The 22,998-nt window shown below is 41.4% G+C and overlaps 1 protein-coding gene across 7 annotated transcripts in view; it reads right to left on the bottom strand.

The window, feature by feature from the left end:
- Nucleotides 1-4,695: 4,695 nt before the first annotated feature.
- The window catches only part of SLC2A13 (solute carrier family 2 member 13), a 318,345-nt gene continuing 300,042 nt past the window's right edge, over nt 4,696-22,998 (bottom strand). For all 7 annotated transcript variants that reach the window (XM_025209708.1, XM_025209706.1, XM_025209710.1 and 4 more), the window contains 3 exons: nt 13,299-13,420; nt 12,700-12,852; nt 4,696-11,561 (listed from right to left, as the gene is read on the bottom strand). In XM_025209708.1, the coding sequence (XP_025065493.1) occupies nt 11,335-11,561; nt 12,700-12,852; nt 13,299-13,420 (502 nt within the window). In that variant the 3' untranslated portion in view covers nt 4,696-11,334. The remainder of the gene's footprint in view (nt 11,562-12,699; nt 12,853-13,298; nt 13,421-22,998) is intronic.

Genomic DNA, 22,998 nt, shown 5'->3' with positions numbered 1-22,998 from the left:
GGAGGGCTACTGGCCTGTTCTGGATTGGAAGTGGCCACAAGCCTGTCCTCAGCTAACCTCCTGACTTCTCTGGTGCCTGGAATGAAGTCATGCTATGTGGTCATGGATGGCTGATGTTACAGATAGTGAGTGTCCAAGTGAAATTGTTGTTGCTTAAGCAGGTGGTTAAGCGCTTTGCTAAACTGGAGTGCAGGAGATCCGAGCAGTCTTCATGCTATGGCTGGAAGTGCCCACTTGCTCTCACTCCACACACACCCAGACCCAGAAAAGAGGCAGTGTGGCTACCTCGAAGCAGCCTTGAGCTCACAGCTTTAAGTCTCTGAGCCAAAAAGCAACAATGCTGCCTCATTTTCAGGCAGTTATGCATGGAGCTGGACCGTGGTCACAGCAGTGCTCTCAGGTGCAGCATGGAGGTTATGGAGACAGGTCTTAGTGCTCCCTTTGTGTGCTCTCCCCCAGCCCATATCAGGACAGCCAATCCCACCCCCTTGCCTGAAACAGCCTCTCTCCCCCACTGGGTAATGCTACCTGCCACCTCACTTGCAGTTTGCTCTCTATTATCAGCTCCACATGGGTGTTATTTTGTCCTGTCACTGTGCCTGGACTGCGTGTGTATCACAGGCTTAATCGCTTCCAAGCTTTCAAGGTCCTATATACCTGTGGTATGCTGCTCACACTCACAGCACCCTCTAACCAGTAAGGCAGAGCATGGATTTGTGTTGTGATTTTCCCCATTTCTCCCCACCTGGTGTTGCTGCTATAAGACATACCCTCGCCTGACTGACTGATTTGCACTGAGCAAGGCTGTTCCTGAAGAGTTGGGTACAGACCACCTGCTGTATTACTTGCAAGTCTCATTTCTGTCCCCTGCTATACAGATGCATTATTGTCTTGGGTGTCGGTACCTTTTACTTGGCCACACAACACAACCTAATGATCCCTTTAAAGCAGAGGTGTCAAAGACATGGCAGGTGGAGGTCATATCTGGCCCACAGTGCTGCCTGCCACATGCAATGTGTGTTGGCCCCAGCCCTGTGTGCTCTATGTGGCATGCAAAACCTATCTGGTGTGGGGCCAGCCTGGGGCATGTGCTGCATGGGGCAGGTTTGTGGGACCGATCCAACCTGCAAATGGCTGTCTTTTGCATCCAGCCACAGGGCCAGATGAGTTTGATGCCCTTGCTTTAGAGCAAACCATTTCTCTCATTGTACCATGAATGCTATTAATACCTGAGTAGGAAATGCTCCCATTTGAAATTTAACAGTCCTGTAAAATCAGCATTTGCTAATTGTGACAGAGGGTAAATATTTGTGAAGAACTGAATGATACAGTGCTCAAAAGGTCCCAACATTCAGGTCTTGTGGCTAAAACTCTCCCCAGATTTCAGTGGAAGTTTTACTGCCAGTAGGAACAGGGTTGGTATTGCATGTTGGAGGTGGCCTCTAAATGGAAAGAGGCTTCATGAACTTTAAAAAATTCAATTCCATGCAGTGGAATAAAGCTCTGAATGCTGGATGCTGCAATAGGAGAGGAGCAGGGACTGTTCATCCTCCCCTGCAGCATCTGCTGTCTGTCACCGTGTGAGGGAGGACATTAGGCCTGGTGGACCTATGGTCTGACCCAGTAAATGGCAGTTATTATATCCTTAGGTTCAGTGCTCCCATTTAATACAGCCCCATACACGTGCACTGGTCTGCACCATGGATAAGGCATATCGGTGCAGATCAACTGAGTTCTTGTCCCAATACCAGACTGGTAGGGAACTGCACAGTGAATGTGGAGAACGTGTGACATTTTTGCTTTATTATTATGACAAATATATATGATTTGGTTTCCCCCTCAGTTTTATCTACCAGGACTGATAGGGTTAAATTCTTTACCTGCAAGATAAAAGTAGGGGGAATGCCCTTTCTATGCTCCCTTAACATTATACTCATTCCCACAAGGCATTATAGCTGGTCCTGCCTTGGGGCAGGGGCATGAGTTTAATGCCCTGTCAAGGTCCCTTCCTGCCCTATTTTCAATGACTAGACCTAGCATGGGCTCCCCTCCCTGCTGTGAAGAGCTCATCCTTGTTTAGACCACAGCCATGCAGCTGCTGCATTTTTTACTCCAGGCACCTCACAGGTCTACTTACCCAAGTGCCTACAATGGAGAATAAACACACAAGGACTGCAAAGTAAGGCAGAGCTAACCTGCATAAAATGAACTGTTCCAAACAGCAGATTTTACCATACCTCTAATCTCCTATGAAATATGAACTTTTATTTCAACCTGGGAGAATTTTTACAATCTTTTCTCCTGTGCCTGAAGAAGGGTGCTTGTGCCCCAAAGCTTGCAATTAAAGAATTGTTTTTGCAAAAATCTAGTTGGTCTAATAGAAGATATCACCTCTACCACGAGTTCTGACTCCTTTTGCCTCTAGACCAATATGGCTACAACCTGGATACCTGAGCAGGAAAGGCCATTCAAAGCATGGACTCAGGGAGCAAGCAGAGGATTCCAGCCCTCTGGCAAGGCTAACAGAAGGCGATGGAGACTGTGTCCATACTGCCTCCATGCTAAAGGAGCCACAGGGAAGCTTGGCATGCCCAGTCTTGTGCTATGCCCTGAGAAAATGTAATGACATTGCCCTTAACTGTAGTGCTAGTCACATGCCAATCTGCATGCCCAAGATGAGTGACTGGCATGCACCCAGCACTGTGCAGAGGGCAGCTACATTGCATTTTTCACAGTACACTGAATGTGAAGCCTATGTGCCATGTAGATTGCAGGTGAGGACAGAAGGCCACAGGAGGATGTGTCTAGAGTCCTTAGCTAGCACATGTTTTGTTCTTGTGCACAAGAGTGTCTCTCACCCTTATGACAAAGGACAAAGAGATCATGGTCACATCCCAAAATGATCATCTGTTGAGGATCCAGGATGTGCTAGTCACACAAATGAAGCCATGGGGTGAAATCCTTGCCATGCTGAAGTCAAGGGGAAAGCTTCCATCCACCTCAATACAGCCAGGATTTCACCAACAGCACTGCCAAAAGAACGTATAATTCAACCTTCATGTGACAATAAAGGACAGTCAAACAGCCCTAAAACATAATTAAAAAGCAAGGTACAGGTGGGGCAAGAGAGGATGTACAAGAGGAACAGTAAGGAGATCGCATGCTTACTCAGGTAAATATGAGCCCATTGAACCGACCAAGTAAAACCTTTGTTTTTAACTTACCTTGTGCCTTCTGTATCAGATTCACATCAGACAGCAGTAGACTGCAAGGGTATCAGACAAATGGCATGGAGGCACTTGTGTCCTACAAGGAAAGCGTCTGAATGCAACTGTCATTAGATGTGTGATGATCTACATTTAAATACAGCTCCTCAAAGGTGTAATGTCTGAGCCTCTGATACTGAAAGTCCTTAGTCACCAGGGTAAAAAAAACCCCAAACCCCAGTGCTTTACTTTAACTCAGCATATTCCCATGCCAAGCTCCACGCATGTCCAGAAGAGGCAGAGCATTACTTTGACCCTCCACGCATGTCCAGAAGAGGCAGAGAATTACTTTGATTCAGCTCACCCAATGCCTGTAAAGATCAGGCGCTTTAGTGAGGCTTTTTTGGCGCTTTTATGCAATAGCTGATTGAATCAGCTTTAGCTAAAAGCGCCAAAAAGCCTCACTGAAGCACCCAATCTTACAGACACTGCAGAGCCAGGTTGAAGTAATGCGCTGCAGCTTCTGGTAAAGTGTGTTTTGGGTTTGTTTGTTTTTAACTGTCTGTAAGCAGCCCAGGGTAACAGAGAAATCCAGAAGCAAGCACTTCTCATCTCAGATGGGCACATTGATAACTCTTTAGTGAGGCTGGGAAGCATTAAAACAGGCCAGTTGAAAGCTTGTGCTCCATCCTCTCTCTCGGTGCCACAAGTCTGGTGTGTGTGTGTGTGTGTGTGACTGTGAATGTGTGTGTGTGCCTGCATTCTGACAAAAATCCAGAAAAGATGCTGTTGCACCTTAATACACACTATCAAAAAAACCTGACAAAGCAAAGCCTATCAGTGCAGACCAATCAACCCCAACTCCACCCTACCCAAGCTTCTCCCAGTGGGGAGTTCTGTCACAGCTAAGGAAGAACTCTATCACTTTCTCTTTGGTAAGTCGTACCACCTCAGGCTGTGCTTTCACCACATCTTGTGCACAAGCCATCACACAGGCATCCCTGATGGTGTTTGGGTAGATGGACATGCTAGTAAACTATATGACTCATTTCACTTGAGATCTCAAGAGTCTCTAATTGAAAGTCAAGGCATCCTAGGAGAATCTCACTTTCTAGTGTGACTTTGTCCTTGTGGTGGGCAGGGTGGTGGGTTTGTATCTCCTGGAAACTCATTGATTTCTTTGCCTTCCTTGAGAAGTCACAAGGCTTCTCTGCCTCCCTTGAAGATGTAAACCAGTAAGTGGGGGGGAAGCCTCCAGGAAAGAAAAGGAAACCAGTCAGTCCTTAAGGAAGTGGTATGTGACATCACAAAACACTGATACTCAAGGTATATTATTTAAGAATGCAGCAATCAAATGGATTATGCAATGCATTGGCATCATGTAAGGTAACATGTAGATCCTAAATTTAGCCCATTTCTTAAATGACTATTGTTCCACCTGTAAAGAGTCACCTAAATTCAGGTACAAATAAAATCCTGAGACAGAATCTGTAATTAACTATCTCGCTTTTTATTGTGTTCATTTACAATCTGGCATTGACAATTCTTTGAAGATTCATTTTAAATGTAAAGAACGAACTTCAGTAAAGCAATTGAAACAGAAATTAATTATTTAACTTTACATCACTAAGGTCTCATAAAATGTACACCACTTTCAAACATTATAGGCTTGATCGGCTGCAAAAGGAAATGGCACATGTTCAACATTGTTAAGAGATAACGTAGACAATCCAGTGAATATGTGTTCATATTAGTTTTGCCAAAACCTGTTTGTTAAGTACTAAATACTGTAACATGCAGTCAGGGATTAGGCTTCACATATGCATTAAGCACAAAAGTACCACGTTCAATTTAGTTTCAAAATACATTTTATTTCAAATATTCTAAATCTGAATTGATTATAGAAACAGCAAGTCAGAGATGCTGTTGGGTTAAGTAAGCCTAACTAAAAAAACTCCTGCATGTGCAGGGTTGATCCCACACTGTGCCCTGTTCCAGCAGAGAACTTAAGCAAATGCATAATTTTAAGCACATGAATAGTCTTACTGCCTTCATTGGGCAACAGGACTAGGCGTAGTACTGGGACTACGCAAGTGCTTAAAACTGAACAGCTGACGAGTGTTCTGCTGGACCGGGGCTCCAGTGTAACCTGGTGCAGGTGCACAGCTTTCAGAGAACTACTGCACTTTACTCTCACTGAGGATCTGTCTCACAAGGCTGAGCTTTTGCTGCAGAAATCCTAGCGGTGGTCCCACTTCTGGTACTTTTGTAGCTCTGCAGAATGTTTAAGGCAGTGAGAGAAATTTTCCTGTTTTCTGACTCCATAAATCTGCAGGAACCAACTGTTTTTGGCAGGTGTACCACAAAGTAGCCCTGCACCCTTCCTGGATGTCACTCTGATCCCTTTCCTCTGCCTGGTTTTCTGATCTAATTTCTGCTCTCTGCCCTGACTGATCTGCTCTGCTTCTCCCTGTCCTATCTGATGCTGTGTTGCTGATCTCTTCCCTGATCTGACTCATGCCACATACACAGGCTGCCTATGCCACTTGTGCCACAGGTTGGCCACCCCTGGTATAAATTATATTTTGATTTTTAAGTGCATGGACATTATTCACTTATCATCATTCATCTGTGCTACCCCTTGTTAGTTAGATAAACACGATGAACTGTCAAAATAAGTTCTGGGAAATAAAACCCCCCAAAAATCTGTCAGTTTAAACAGAACCATATTTAGAGCTTCATACTTCTACATGCCATCTTCTTCACTCAGATGTAATGTACTGTATATTTAGTACATAAAAAGGAAGGATTTATAGAAACTGGATTCATGACGCCTGATTCTGCTCTAACATATATAGGTGAAACTCAGGAATAACTCTATTTAAGTTGATAGAGGTACACTGTTGAGAAACTGGTGTAAGTGAGATTAGAAACATGCCTTTGGTTCACACTAACAGGTCATGTGGCTAAAATATTTCCATATACAGAACTTTGGAACACCATTAACACTCTGTTACAAAACACCACAGTGATGATTATTGGCACATAGAAATCTCCTTTCTCTATATGAAAACATACACAAAATAGATAAGAACTGCCATTTTCTCTGACTTTTAAAATCTATAGATTTGCCTTTAAGGAGTTTACCCCCCACCCCAGTAGCACAAACAACAATATTTCTCTAACAATGTTCACCTAAAAGAATGGACTGTGCTGACATTTTTAACACCGCTACAACCTAAACCACTTCATAGATTATGTTGAACTATACTGTACACAAGGCTATGAAGATTTATAGAAAATCACCAATATTTTTGCACAGAAAATGTGACTTATTTAGGTCTGGACAACAATTCAGAGTCATTTTTATAGGCAGCAGCTACATGTAAGCTGTAAATATTACCCGCAATAAAACACATTTTGCCGTAAAGCACATATTGTGGATTATCTGCTTCTGGCCTGGTACACGAAGCTTGATTTTCTTTCAGACAAAGAGGAATAGGATTTGGTTCACTGGAATCTCTCAGAAAAAGTGCGCAAACATCTTTGCTTTTTAAAGTGCTTAACAGAACTTTGCCTTCCAACGAAACTCCTTCCATACTACAGAACAACACATCTCTTTTGTTTGAGCAATGCTTAGCTAACAAAAATAAGGCTTTACGTATTTTCATATAGTGTTTAACCCCCCCTCCTCCAACTTGTTAAAATCAGATTGAAGTTGAGTAAGCAAAATCCCAGAACTATGAATTGGGTCCACCCTTAACTACCCATTGGATGCTGTCCACAGGGCCAGGCCCAGTGCCCTGAAAGCCAAAGGGAAAATTCCCATTAACTGCCACAAGCTTCTCCCAAGGCCTGAGGGTCAAACTTTGTTTAGTGCCCAAATCAGGCAATTGAAGGCTGTGGGGACTGCAGAGGAAAGGGAGAGAGGAGAGGTGGAGCTCCACCCTTCTTCCAGCTTAGTCCTGGGCCCCCATCAAATTTTCACACACAGAGGAGTACCGTCACTGAGGTCAATGGTAGTAATCCCTGGACCTGGGCTCCACAGTTCCACAAGTTTCTAATTTTGTAAAATAGCAGTGGGACCCCTGCTATAGGGCCCTTTGCACCCGTAGAGGAGCAGCAAGATCTGCCATTGTGGCATATTCACTTTGGTGAATTAACTTGTCTGTCTCCACCAACCCCCTCCCCACCTTGGGGGCAGGCACTTTGAGGTAAGTAACAAAAGACTTCTTGCCTGTGGGGTCTCAACTGAAACATCACTTTAGAAAACTCTTTAATACAGTATCTTTGTTCTTTGATTTCCCAGCAGTAACTTTTCTACAAATGAAATATCACAACTTCCAATTCATTCAAAAAGATGTTAGCATGGTAACATATTTCTTATGATGCATCTTCCCCTATTACATGGGTATCACTGTCCATGGCTGTCACTGCAAGTCACAAGATAATACACGTATGAAAATGAACTACTGTGCATGCATTGCAACTACATTTCATTTTTTATTGATTCCTAAAGCCTTAGTCCCTTTTATTATCCCCAAAACTTTTTAAAGTGTTTATTTTAATAACTTGACATGGGGCAGAAACAAGTAGCAAATAACTTTAGAGAAGTTATTTAGAATACTAAAACTGGTTAGCATATTGCGATACATGAACTAAATAAAAAAGATTAAAATTGCATCTGGACTAACTTTTCCTGCACTTATTTTCAGACTAACATGATGTGAAGCAGCAGGGGTATCAAATACCCCAAATTTTAGTGAACAACAGATAGGTCAATTTACCCAAAATTGTGCTACCAACTTGACTCTAACTTTCCTGATGCACGGAACACCTGAATTAAGCATGCAATACTCGTAACGAAACAATATCACATCTTCTACAGAAAGCTTTTAATAAAAATATTGTGCATTGTGCTTAGGCATACTTTTAAAATTAAAATCTTACTGTAAGAAATTATTCGGCTACATTGTATTTATATCCTTTTATCTGGAATGTTATTAAGTCTACCCCATGCTAGCAAAAATTGTTAAAACTTAAAATATGCACAAATATAAAAAATCTGTTGCAAAATAGAAACATTTATTTAATTTTCTTCATACATTATAAATGTTCACAGATTCTAAAAATAAAACCCTAATTGTGTAAGAGTAATTTCAAGTATTTATTTGATTTCATTTTTCTCATAAATAAATCTTTTATTATGTCTAATGCTCCTAAGATATGGAATGTTATCTCTGATTTTGTAAAAATGAACAGTAATAGGAAGACAAACTCCACTGAGGTGGGGGGAGAAGTGACAGAAAAGAAGCCAGTAGGTTTTGTGCCCTCATTATTCAGCTATATTCACTACTGAAATGCCTGGTGTGATTTTAGATGCTGTGTGGAGAGCAGGTAAATGTCATGCAAGGCTTTAGAAAATTGTCTGCAATAAGATTAATGAGATTAAAATCACAAGAGTCAGAGAAAAATAGCTGAGTACTGTGTACACAGTTGAATGCCATTTATGCAAACATCACTGAAACAATGTTGACAAAGGAAGATGGTCTTCTGTTGCTAAAAAGCCGCAGCATTGGTCTGAAAAATAAGACACTGATCTTGTGACAAGTTACTATCACAGTAACTTTACTTTGGTTATGCCACGTGAGTGACATCAATGCGATTATTTTATGTACTCATGGATGTTGGCGCAATAGGGGGACATGAAATGAATACTGAAAGTACTATTCACCACCTGCATGCTAATGGACTTTGGCCCCAGTCCAGTAAAGCACTATATGGAGGAGACTAATCACATGTGTTAAATTAAGTACATACTTAAGTACTTTGCTGGATCCTGGTCCTAAGTCCCAATTTACAAAAGTCTTGAAATACCTGCTTAAGATGACTCCTAATGAGGACAGACACCAGGTAAGCACACATTGAAAGTTATACACTTGTTTACAAGCTGTCCTGATGAGGGACACTTTCCTGAAGTAGGGCTTTGGAGAAGACTTTTGGGCTTCAGGCAGAAACCAGTTTGCCCATAAAAGTGTTTGTTCTTGCCTATTACAAGCGCAGCTTACGAAGGATTACGACTATGGCATGCCTTTGGTGAAGGTCGTAAATAGGCAATGGGTGTGACAATTGGGGTGTGTCCGTGAACCTGTACACGACGGAACATTTTCAATGGTGGGCGCTCCAAACACAAACATATCATGCGCTTAAAGAGAGTAGAGGTCTAAGCCCAGAGAGCCCGGTGCTCCAGCTACACAGGTAAGTAAGTGTTCAGAGTCCAGCAGTGCCTAAATTTTGAGAATCTGATTTATTGAAAAGCCCCTCCTTCTATCACACTTTCCTCTCCATTTCCAACCCAAATTACAGAGGGACATTTTAAAACCTTTCCCTTTTAAAAATGTTTCTTTGATTAATTGTTTTTACAAAGTTATAAAGACAGCCACAAAAAGACACTGAACAGACAAAGTACACAAAACAAGGTGAAAAGAGAAAGAAAAACCCCTGTATAAAATTATATAGAACAGTATAAACCAGACCTGGAAATTGCAATAAAAACTTATTATCCATGTGATCTACTAAAAATAATTAGGTAACAAATAACATTTTGTTTTTTAAATAGCAAACCCACATTCAAGGTATTTCTTTCCACTCCAACAGAAGGCAAGCAAACCCACCTCTAGAAATGGAATGACAGTTTCATTGAAGTATACATAATGCAAATAAAGGCATGTTTTACCAGGGGACAGGGAGCCATATATAAGCAAAGGGGTTTTTCCATATTCTTTCAAAGGAACAAGTATTTCTGAGGTATGAGTCTGAATTTCTGACATTTTTCAAACTTATATCTCTGAAGGATTAAAAAGGAGAGGACAGTAGACAAGAAAATCACATTAATGTACCCTTACAAAACCCAATTTTATGCTAAAGTAAGTATATTTTTGGCAGGTGAAAAAAATATAATTTTATAATAATTGTTTTATTCCTGTGGTGAGGCACATGAATAGATTTTTGTGCCTGACATGGCAAATTTTCTTGACAATTTTGCAATGCTTCATAAGGCAATTAATGAATACAAGCAAATGTAGGCTTTTGCCCACTACTACATTTTTGAGGGGATCCAAGTATGCTGGTTAAGTGAAAGGAGACAGATTTACTAGGATCACGTTGCACAAACACCAATATCAATGGAAAGCGATGGGGATATCAAATTGCAATCAACGTTCAGCTTTTCAGCACAAAAGCTTTACCGTGATTTTATTTTTTCAAAATGGCAATATTTTGTCTTCAAACAAGGTGCATACCTGAATGCTCATATGCACAAATAGGAGGGAAAAAATCAATAATAGATGTTACTTTATTTGTGTAGACAGTCATGGTTACCTACACCTTGTTGTGAGCTTAAAGTTGTTCTTTGGCAATTTAGCTCACGAATGCCACCTACTGTTTATATTATGTAGTCAAAGAGCAGTAGTTGGACAATATAAAACATCCATTCTGACATTATAGTTGAAACACTGAGCATGTCCAAGTATGGCTCTCTGTTAATCACCACAAAGCAACAAAAAGTGGAATTCCATCAGAATAACTTAGAGACCTCTCGCCTACATATACAGAAGATACTTGCATTTTCAAAAATCAGTTATCGTTGTAAATATTTACTGCTATAACAACCTGTGGATTTCACATTTTGCTTATTACACAGCAGAATAATTTGAAGGGCCACAGAAGTGTAAACACAAGGTCTTTTATGATCCATCTGGTTTCTGATTAGCCATCATATTATTTTTATCAGTAAATAAAGATAATCGCTCTGTATCACTGTGTGCTATCCATTTCATTTGGTGTAATGCACAATTTGGAGTAATTCAGGAGGGTGCAGAATCACACACGGTTGGTAAAAATTCATATTACCATAGAATGAAATTTCCTTTGGAAGCCATTGCTTTCACTTATCAAGAAAACAGCAGAACATTTTATTGTCTACCAAATGAAGTAATATAGAACATAAAGGCATTTGTAACAAAACAGTAGAAAGAAGAACCAGACCAGAAGCAGGGCAGTGAGGTCACCAAGAGCTGTTCTTCCCCCAGAAGGCTTTTAAATGATTAAATACATCAGCAGCTGAAAATTATTCCACATCAGAAGCATCATTGTCAGAAAGATGATAATTACTTCCCTTCACCCGAATATATTCAATATACCTCCCTTCATCAGAATCTGACATACCACATGTACATAGCCTGCTTTCAAATAAAGATTCAATTTCCTCTAGTTTTTTCCCTTTAGTCTCAGGAAGGCATCCATAGATGAAAATGAGTCCCACGCCAGCAAACCCTGCGTAGAGGAAGAATACTCCTGCAATATAAAACAACACACGTACCAGGTTACATAATATTTCCTCTCGGTCTTTTTTATGGAACAAAAGGAGCAACAGAATTTAGAAGCTACAGAAATCAAAGAAGTCTGTGAAAGTAAAGATTTCAGCTGTAGCATTATAATAAAAACTAGATGAATGTGGACACAAGGAAAGAATGCTTTATTATACCACACTATAATAGCTCAAATGAAGAAGGAAGCAATTATTCCATTTGGTTTTGGAGTAATGTGGAAATTAATATGGATCTTTTTCACTTAACTGCTTCACACTTAAAAATAAGTAGCAATAATACTATAGGAGGCTGAGAACAAAGACAGGTATGAAGCACAAGGGGCTCTCCCTCCTATGTGAAAGGACCCTGAGATGACCTCAAAAGCATAAGGCATGTTCACACTGCAGCAGCAGTAGCATTTTCTAGTGAGGAACGTCACCATGTATGCCCCCCTTGTACTCTCCAAACCCAGAAATAAAGCCATACGGTTGCTTTGGGGTGGCCTCATATGTTAGCTCTTGAGACCTCAATCTCCACTGTTTTTGGGAGTGTCTGTGGGGGGTGACCTTGGCTATGTCACCACAGGGAAGATGTGGCCATAGAAATGTTTAAAGAAAATAGACAACTGAAATACAGGAGGTAAACTCAAACTGTGGAACTCCTCTCTAATTATGGGAATTTTGATGCAACAGAGAAAGGTGGCTCTGTATCTGCTCTGCCAGAGGGCAGACAAAATCAAAGACCAACAGATCACCATCAGCGATCCCACCAATCCACAGAATGATGGTTCAACATCATGGCCAAATACTGCTCTAGAAGGACTCCGGGGTCACAGGACTGCCTGTGAATCCTGCCGTGAAGTTCTACGTAGACTATGGCATGAAGAAGAATCTCAGCTGCCACTACATGGTAACACTTTACAAATGCTGCCTTTTCAACGGAGACTGTTGTAGTTCACTAAATAGACAGTTTCTTTCCTTTATATCATATTTCCAGTAGAAGTCATTAAGCTAATGTCAACCAGCAGCTTTTTATCTGCAACTGAACTTGCATACTACCACAGGGCTAATATATCCATAATGTGAACTCATCAGATATATGCATCAGATATACATACTACTTACCATAGTATGTAAGGTACTCTGCTGTATGCAAAAATGTCAGTGATACAAGAACATTGAAAATCCAGTTGACACCAGATGAACATGCATTCCCTATGCTTCTGGCCCAAAGTGGATATATTTCAGAATTTACTGTCCAAGGCATGGGTCCCATTCCTGAGAATATCAGAAAGATTTACTTTAGTATAACAATCAATGGAATGGTAAGAAAAGTTCAACGTGGTCTGACTATTCCAAACTTTTAAGTGTTTGAGAATTATTTTGAAGCTACATGCTAAAACAGGGGACAAACATTTTGACACATGCCACAAATTAAGCCCCATGCCTACCCCAAGCACCACTCCAATCCCCTTCCCCTGTCCGATCTGCTGTCCTGCTATTTGCTTCCTGGCCTGTGCTCCTTGCTTGTTTTGTTGCTCTGCTTTCTTCTCTTTTTCCTGTGTTCCTTGTTTGATCTGCCATTATGTTTTCTCCCCGTCCTATCTGTCACTATGCTGCCTGCCCCCTAATCTGCTGTGTGCCACATACAGAGGCTACCTGTGTCACTTGTGGCACAGAAACCACAGGTTAGCCACCCCGTGCTAAAACAAGTATTTATTTACCAGGTGCGAAGAAAACCAGGTATAAAATAAGGCCCAGAAGAGCTGTCCAAGAGTAGGGAGTAGGACAGTAGTTGTATGCCCAAAATAAATCTTCTCTTTTGAACGTGGTTTCATTTGAACACCTGAAAAATAACCATATAAAATGAACATTAGATAATACATTTCAGGAAATGAACAGCATTTCAATATGAAACATCTTAGTCAAAGTGCTAGAAATGTAAGATCAAATAAGTATACAATTAGAAAGCTGAACTGTCCCTTAATTTAATCAAGACATTTTGGGCCAAATTCTATATTCAGGTATGCAGCATCTTCCAGTGCTTTTCAAAGATACTTTGTGTTTAATTCCATAGCCCAAGGAGGAATATGAGAAGAGGTCTTCATTTTAACAGCAGACTCCTGTCTACAATTCTTCAGTGGAACAGTCTCTATTTCCAATGGCACCATTCACATAACTGTTGCTCACTTGAGTCAGAACTTCAGTATTAGGTCTCTAGGCAAAATGTGGTACATGGATTACAGATAAATTTACAGATTGGCGACTGATAAAAGAGGCAAGAGACAGGTCTTCAACCTGATCTTTTATTGCTTCCACCCCAAAACACAGAAACAAACACCATTCCTAAAGTCTATCTCTACTCGTGACAGCACAACATAGACAACAACACATACTTACACTGGGCTGGGGAGACTCAACTGCGGGGAGGAGGATGGCAGGTCTGCCTCAATTTTCTAAATTTTCCAAATTTCCCTCCAGCCCATATCCTAAATTTATAGATAGCTATTCTAATAAATGTTTTGCTTGGTTTTATTTATATTTCTTTGTTTCACTGAAAATTTTGGCACTGGAGTGAACCAGATTTCTTGTAAACCTGAAGACGTCAGTTAGTTGGGATTTATGTTCCTGTGAAAGTTACACTTCCATAACTCTATCCTGTTCCCCTCATAATTGTGGAGTGCTGCTTTTTGCTCCCATCTTAGTTTATCTTCTCTGATAAGGCTGCTTTGCTTTTACAACTTATATAAGAATTTTACCAAAAATATATCTTTTACAGCAAAACAGCATCTAATATATTTAGTTACACTAATCATTAGTATAAGCTAAAGCTATGATAAAGTATATTTGGATCATCTAATTTAAGGCCTTATTTTCTGTTTAATTGGATCTCATTACTGGTGTAGCTGGACATGTCGATGGCTTCCTTTATTTTGCTGACCAGGCTCTGGTTGTCACATCTGCAAAGATTCATTTTACAGTCATTTAGGGCATTTTTACATGTGGTGGGGAGGGTGGGGGGTGCTTTAATTAGCAAGCCATGCTAATTAAAAGTGCCACAGAGTCATATGTATCAGTATCCCTGCACTGAAAAACAGCAGCAGGGTGCTTTAAACTAAAGCTCATTGAGTGAGCTTTAATTCAAAGTACTCTGCCGCCATTTTTCAGTGCAGGGACGTTGATACATGTGATGCTCGAGTTTGCTGGAGCGCTGGATTTCCAGCACATCGGAGCAGGCTCCCTGCACATGCCTCAGAGACAAGCTTTGGGGCCTTTGGCTTAGCCACACTTCTGCAGCTTGGTCTAGACCCCTTGAAAATGGTGTGGTTGGCAACATATGCTACAGCAGTAGCATTCAGCCAGAGGCACAGCTGGCCAGGACTGTGCCTGGGGCAGTCCCCTGACCCCTCCCTTTCCCTGTAGCTTTTCTGCCTCTCGAAGGTCTGGCCGTGCAGAGAAGCAGCAGCTGGAGATTACTGCTGCTGAGGGGAGATGCCACCTCATTTTTGTCCTGCAGACATCTATGTCGAGGGCCACAAAAACTCCTGATTTCAGTGGCAAGAAAAAGGGTGACATCTCTCCCCAGCAGCAGCAAACTCCAGCTGCTACCCTCCTCAGGGCTACGCTTTCTGGTGCGCCCTTCACTCACTGGCACACACACTGCTGCTGTTTACTGCCAGAGGAGGGGGCAGCAAGGTGAGGAGTCCCTTCCCCTGGCCACTACTCTGGAGCTGCTTGTGCCTGTTCGGTGACTGCAGCTGTTAATGTGATCGTTTGCACTTCTTGCCACTAATGTAACCAAGGGAGCCTTTCTTCATTCACTAAGCAGTAAACTGCTCATTGAGGAACACTTTCTCATTCAGTGTCTGTCTGTTTGCGTCCAGCTATGAGGTGACAAATATGCATAATGGCTCAATATCATTCAAAAACAAGGCTATCATCTTTTTTTTTTGCATCAACCTTTCATGGCATTTCATGCACTGCACAGTTCAATTCAGGCATTGTCCACAGAGTGATATTTACATACAATGGTGAGCTGCGGGTATGCTGGTGATTTCTCAAATATTAATTATATCAAAACCTGCTTAATTTCAAAGCACCTGGTGACAACACAGCCTTCGCCCATTGCCTTCCTTTCCATTTGCGTCATTATCAAATCACGGGATTGCTCAGACAATTTCACAGTTTCGCTAGTACACATATGCTTCTTTTACTGCTACTTTTATTTCATTTGCAGGTGCTTAGTAATGAATACCAGCTGATTATCACTTTAAAATGTCTGGATACAAACAATGCAGTAATTGGTTTCTTGATTCCTTTCAGCCAGTACTGCAGCTGCCCCTTGAAGAACAGTCCGATGCTTTCTTGTGAACGTTTCTCTCAGTAAACAAAGATGTTACTTGGTTTATTATCTTGTATCCATTTATATCAGCATGCACCAACCTGCTGATTCACAGAGCCATGCCACCAGGAGGCCTAGACGTTTCATTTTACCACTGTTTTCTCCCAGATGTGTCCTATTTTTGACAGAGTGGAATAAACAGACTATATGAAAAAAACACATGTTGTTAAAAACCTCCTACTGCTAAGGCCACTGATCTTTTCCCTCTAGAACCCCCTGTAAGCGAAAGGAAGCTCTGCTTCAGGAAAATGGATTCAGTGCGACAGAAATAAGAACAGCATTAGAAAATGGAATTGGCAAAACCTCAGCAAGTATGAATCTGTCTCAAACAACAAGCATTAGCTACACACAGAGCTCTGCACTTGCTGTAGGCTAGCACACCAAGAGATGCAAATAAATAAACCTCATTCAAGGCCAGCGCTCTGAAAATTTACTGCAGCATGAAGTACTGCTCATGTGGTCATTTTAATACAATCATCTATCACGTTACTAAGGACTATCTTATTAGTAATAGGTACTGCATGGTATGCAGCTCCTAAAGAGCTGTATCTGGTACTGAATGAATGGAAAGCCTATGGCAGCTGCTCAAATACTTTCCCAGCAATCTTCAGAAATGCAAGTTCAAGGAGAAAATTCCACAGCAATAGTTTGTGAAAGAAATTATGCAAATCAGGTACAAGTGCAAAGGGTTTATAAATAACAAGACTGTGTCAGATCATAACCATAAAACTATAAACTGTAAGGATGTATTGCTTCATTTCCCCTCAAAATGCAGCTTAAGAGAAAACATAATAGTCTTACAGTTAAAATATTTTAATCCAAGTTGCTTTTAAGTAACATCTACAGATAGTTTTAGCAGCACCTTTTATTCTAATTAATGAAAATTAAACAACCATTGAAAATTAATAATTCTAGCCCAAAACACACACAGTCTCAGGATCACTCAAACTTTTTAACAGCAGATATTATCAGCCCTACAGACTGGAAACAAATCTAGAACAATAATACAATGTTTTAGTATATGTATTATATTTGATGACATGCTTTAGTGAATTTGTAGAAATTCATATTCACATGGTAACATCTATTTGTTGAACTTAGATAAGACAGTTACAGTTACAGTGTTCTGTATATTATTGCTAGATGAGACCATTGATACTTTGACAAATTATGCCCTCTCCTTTACTAGACATAAATACTATACAATCACAAGCAAAACACATGATCAGTTTATGGGGTTATTTTAAAAAAATATGTGCATATATAGAATCATAGAAAGTTATAGTTGGAGGGGACCTCAAAAGGTCATCTAGTCCAACTGCCTGCTCAAAGCAGGACCAGCCCCAACTAGATCATCCCAGGAAAAGCTTTGTCTAGCCGGGTTCTGAAAACCTCAAAGGATGGAGCTTCCACCACCCCTCTGGGTAACCAATCCAGTGTTTTACTACCCTTCTAGTGAAAAAATTCTTCCTAATATCTAACCTAAAGTTCCCTTGCTGCAACTTGAGACTGTTGCTCCTTGTTCTGTCATCTGCCATCACTGAGAACAGTCTAGCTCCATCATACTCTGAACCCCCTTCAGGTAGTTGAAGGCTGATATTAAGTCCCCTCAGTCTTCTCTTCTCTAAACTAAATAAGCCCAGTTCCCTCAGTCTCTCCTCCTATGTCATGTTCCCCAGCCCTCTCACCATTTCTCTGCTGGACTCTCTCCAGTTTGTTCTTTCTTGGGTGGGAGACCTAGAACTGAACACAGTACTCCAGATGTGGCCTCACCAATGCTGACTAGAGGGGTATAATCACTACCCTTGACTTACTGGCAACACTCCTACCAGTGCAGTCCAGTAAGCTGTTATCCTTCTTGGCAACAAGGGTACACTGCTGGTTCAAATTCAGCTTATTGTCCATGGTAACCCCCAGGTCCTTTTCTGCAGAGCTGCTGCCTAGCCAGTCAGCCCCCAGCCTGTACTGGTGCATGGGATTAGTCTGTCCTGTGTGCAGGACTTTGAACTTGTCCTTATTGAACCTCATGAGATTCCTTTTCGCTCAAACCTCCTATTTGTCTAGGTCACTTTGAATCCTATCCCTACTACTCCCCCCAGCTTGGTGTTATCTGCAAATTTGCTGAGGGTGCACTCTATGCCATCTTCCAGGTCACTGATGAACACATTGAACAAAACTGTCTCCAGGTCTGACCCTGGGGCACTCCACTTGATACCGGCTGCCAACTAGACATTATCCCATTGATTACTACCCTCTGAGCCTGATGCTGCAGCCAGTTTTCTATCCACCTTACAGTCCATTCATCCAGCCCATATTTCCTTTGCTTGCCTGTGAGAATGCTGTGGGAGACCATACCAAAAGCCTTGCTAAAATCAAGGTACACTACATTCACCTGTCTCCCTGTATCCACAGAGCCAGTCACCTCATCATAGAAAGCAATCAGGTTGGTCAACCATGACTTGCCCTTGTTGAATCCATGCTGACTGTTCCTAATCACCTTTTTCTCCTTCAAGTGCTTAGAAATGGATTCCTTGAGAATGTGCACCATGATGTTTTCCAGGGACTGACATGAGGCTGACTGGTCTGTAGTTTCCTGGATCCTCTTTTCCCCCTTTTTTAAATATGGGCACTTACATTTGTCCTTTTCCAATCATATGGGACCTCTCCAGATCGCCATGAGTTTTCAAAGATGATGGCCAATGGCTCTGCAACCACATCAGCCAACTCCTTCAGCACCCTTGGGTGCATCCCATCCAGATCCATGGATTTGTACACGGCCAGCTTTTCTAAATAGTCCCTAACCTTCTCTTTCAGTACTGAGGGCTGCTCAGCTCCTCCCTAAAGTCTGCTGCCCACTGCAGTAGTCTGAGAGCTGACCTTGCCTGTGAAGACTGAGGTGAAATAGGCATTGAGCACTTCAGCCTTTTTTGCATCCTCTGCCACAAGGTTGCCTCTCCCCGCATTCAGTAACAGACCCACACTTTCCCTGATCCTCCTCTTGCTACTGACATACTTGTAGAAACCCTTCTTGTTATCCTTCATATCCCTTGCTAGCTGCAAATCCAATTGTGCTTTGGCCTTCCTGACTTCATCCCTGCATGCCTGAGCAATGCTCTTATATTTTTCCCTAGTTATTTGTACAAGTTTCCACTTCTTAGAAGCTTCCCTTTTGTGATTCAGTTTACTGAAGAGATCCCTGCTAAGCCAAACTTGTCTTCTGCCATACTTGCTAGTCTTCCTGCACATTGGGATGGTTTGTTCCTACACTCTCAGTAAGGTTTCTTTAAAGTACAGCCAGCTCTCCTGGACTCTTGTCCCACTCAGACTGGCCTCCCAGGGGATCCTGCCTATGAGTTCCCTGAGTGATATGAAGTCCAGGGTCCTTACTCTGCTGTTCTCCTTTCCTCAGGATCCTCAACTCAATCATCACATGGTCACTGCTGCCCAAGTTGCCACCCACTACTACATTTTTCCCTGTGTGAGCAGCAGGTCAAGAATAGCATGGCCTCTAGTTGGCCACTCCAGCACTTGTACCAAGAAGTTGTTCTCAATACTTTCCGAAAACATCCTGGATTACCTATGCACTTACTTGCTGTATTGCCCTCCCAGGAGATGTGAGGGTAACTGCAGTCCCCCATAATAAGTCATGACTTTGATGGTTTCAATAGTAGTAGCATTTGCAAATCATCTGTAACAATCTCTGTCCAAGTCTGTGGATGACACAAAACTGTGGGGAGAAGTGGACATGCAGGAGGGCAGGGAACAACTACAAGCAGACCTGGACAGGTTGGACATATGGGCAGAAAACAACAGAATGCAATTGACCAAGGAGAAATGCAAAGTGCTGCACCTAGGGAGGAAAAATGGCCAGCATACCTACTGCCTAGGAAATGACCTGCTTGGTGGAACGGAAGCGGAAAGATGATGAACATGAGTCGGCAGCGTGACGAAGCCATCAGAAAAGCTAATGGCACTTTATCGTGCATCAGCAGATGCATGACGAACAGATCCAAGGAGGTGATACTTCCCCCCTATTGGGCGCTGGTCAGACCGCAGTTGGAGTACTGCGTGCAGTTTTGGGCGCCACACTTCAAGAGGGATGTAGATAACCTGGAAAGGGTCCAGAGAAGGGCCACTTGTATGGTTAAGGGCTTGCAGGCCAAGCCCTACGAGGAGAGACTGGGGCACCTGGACCTCTTCAGCCTCCGCAAGAGAAGGTTGAGAGGCGACCTTGTGGCTGCCTATAAGTTCATCACGGGGACACAGAAGGGAATTGGTGAGGTTTTATTCACCAAGACACCCCCAGGGGTTACAAGAAATAATGGCCACAAGCTAGCAGAGAGCAGATGCAGGGGGTCAGACTCGATGATCTATTGAGGTCCCTTCCGACCCTAGCATCTATGAATCTTGTATAAAATGCCAAAAAAAGGCATAAAATTCTTAAGCTTAAGGAAAAATGTGAAAATTTTTGGTTTAGTTGTCATCACACTTTATTCCTTTACATGACAAGATATGAATACTTGAAAAAAACTTATTTTGTATAAGTTTGACCCAAAGCAGTGGGTAGTGAATGGATGTGTTGGTACCAACTTTAATAGTCTTTGGATTCTGACAATTTTTTTGTATGAAATGTATTTAAAAAAAACAACCTTTTTTCTAATACACAGGCACTAAGAAAGAAAAGGAACATTTTTAGGTTATCCTAAGTTGTACTGCTAGAAATAATGGTACAAAACTGATGAAAGACATTTTCCATGATAGTCAGCATAAATTTTCCAAACACAGGCCCAACTAGATGGTAAAATAACTTCCAAGTAGAATATTGGAAGGACTTGCATGAGAAGAATTTAGAACAAGACAAATCACTAGGAAGTATGTGGTAAAGAGCAAGAGGAGGTAACATAACTGATTCCTTCCTCATTTAATTCCTATCAACTTTTCCTCCATTTTAAGGATGAAGAATAATGTGTGAATCAGCATAAATCAGGGATGGGCAATTATTTTGGGCAGAGGGCCACTTACTGAGTTTTGGCAAGCCATTGAGGGCCGCATGACAGGCAGCTCAGGGCAGATTAATATTAATTTTCTACATTGTTAGGGGCCCCGTGGGCTGGATAGAATAGCCTGGTGGGCCGCATCCGCCCCCGGGCCCCATTTTGCCCACCCCTGGCATAAATGGATACTAAGTGGGTGTAAAATCAATGTCTAGTTAAAATAATTAGAACTGGATACAAAAATGTATGTAGTTATTTTAGCTTCAAACAGGACAGGAAACAATTAATACAGAAAAATATACCCTCTAAAGATAGGCATTGCTGCCTCTCCCTTTCTGTAAGAACTGTTTACACCTAAGTGATTTGTTATAATAAAAATGTATATATATATTCCCAAGCTGATACTCTTCTCTTTGTCAGCATTCTGGCTGGTTCAGCAGAACCTTAAAAGAATTCACACCAAAAAAACCCAAGGTCAAAGCTAAACCTACAACCTAAATTTCCCCTGCCTGTAGCTTGAGGCTACTGCTCCTAGTCCTATCCCCCACAGTCAGAGAGAAGCCCATCTCCATCAGCTCTGTAATCTCCCTTCAAGTATTTAAATACTGTTATAAAATTCCATATCTTCTCTAAATAAATAATACTAGTTTTTTCAGCCATTCTTGATAAGGCTTGCTTCCTAGGCCCCTAATTGTTTTTGTTCCCTTATGCTGGACTCTCTCCAATCTGCCCGCATCCTTCTTGCAGTGCAATGCCCAAAACTGGACACAGTATTTCAGGTGAGGTCAGGTTACCTTCCCCACAAGATAACAGTGCTGATTTGTTGTGGCTGCCTTGCATCACAGCTTTTGGTGCAAAGTGGAATTAACTTGCCAGTGGGTAGGGAGGTTGCTGATACTGCCTGATACCTATTGGTCATAGGATCAGATAAATACAAGGCTTAAGGTCATCTTTGGACGCCTACTTGATCTATATCACTTGTTCTTTTTGTGCAATCAAATATCTTAGCCAATGACAGGAGCATTTTGATACATTATGTAATTGTAATTAAAAACAACTTCCCCTACACCCTCCACGTGACCTTCCACCTTAGCAACTTTAGATCTTGGATTTTGTTTTTCAAAAAACCCAAACTAATATTTAGCATTATGTTTTTCATTGAAAATATATCTCAAGAAGGGGAAAAACCCATTATGGATGGCTTTTAATTCAAACACCCTACTTATATAACCATCATCTGCTTTATGTGAAACTTAATTTCACCTCCTTCAGTTTTACAAATCTCATCTCCCCAAGCAATGTCTCAACTGCAATAAAAAATGATAGATCATTGTAAGAGAATATTTCCTTTCATTATGCTCTGCAGCTGAAAAGAAAGATCCTTCCTGTTTAAGACTTCAAGGATGAAGGGTGTTGTCTAGGATAAAAAACAAAAAGTAAAATGAAACGAGCTTTAATTCAATAATACACTTAAGACTATGCATTCCCTTTAAACAGTGAAAACAAAGCTCTAAAACTAAACCAAAGTTAACTTCCTCACCCCAAAATTAATTGAAAACTCCAAACAGTAATCTAAATTTCATTTCCTTTTTCCATATAGAAGGAAGTATCAAGAATGGAATAAGTATCAGTGTGGTAATAAGTCTGATATTTTTGCAAACTTATGCCATGTCTAGACTGCCATTTTATCATGCCTGGACATGGCACTCATCCTCACCAAGTTGCTCTGAACATATTTGCTCCCCAAGCAGAAGCTATGTAGCTTGAATCCTTGCATCCTTCAGTCACTCAGTAATGCTAATTAACCTACCCCTAGTATAGGATGGACTTGGCTACACTGCCTCCAGTTAGAAGCTAGCGCAAATGCTGAAGGACACTGTTGCTGGTTACGGTAAGTTTACAGTCTAGATATGGCCTTAAAGACTAATAAAAAGTATGTAGGTATGTGCTGTACATTATTATAGTTAACCATTTTACTTTGTCTCAGTAGTACATTTATGGCACTATGCACCTCTCACAGATATTTGT

Source organism: Alligator sinensis, unplaced genomic scaffold (assembly GCF_000455745.1).
Source record: "Alligator sinensis unplaced genomic scaffold, ASM45574v1 scaffold9_1, whole genome shotgun sequence".
Classification (NCBI taxonomy): Eukaryota; Metazoa; Chordata; order Crocodylia; family Alligatoridae; genus Alligator; species Alligator sinensis.
The sequence above is the reverse complement of the archived record's forward strand: the minus strand, read 5'-3'. Positions and strand labels throughout refer to the sequence as shown.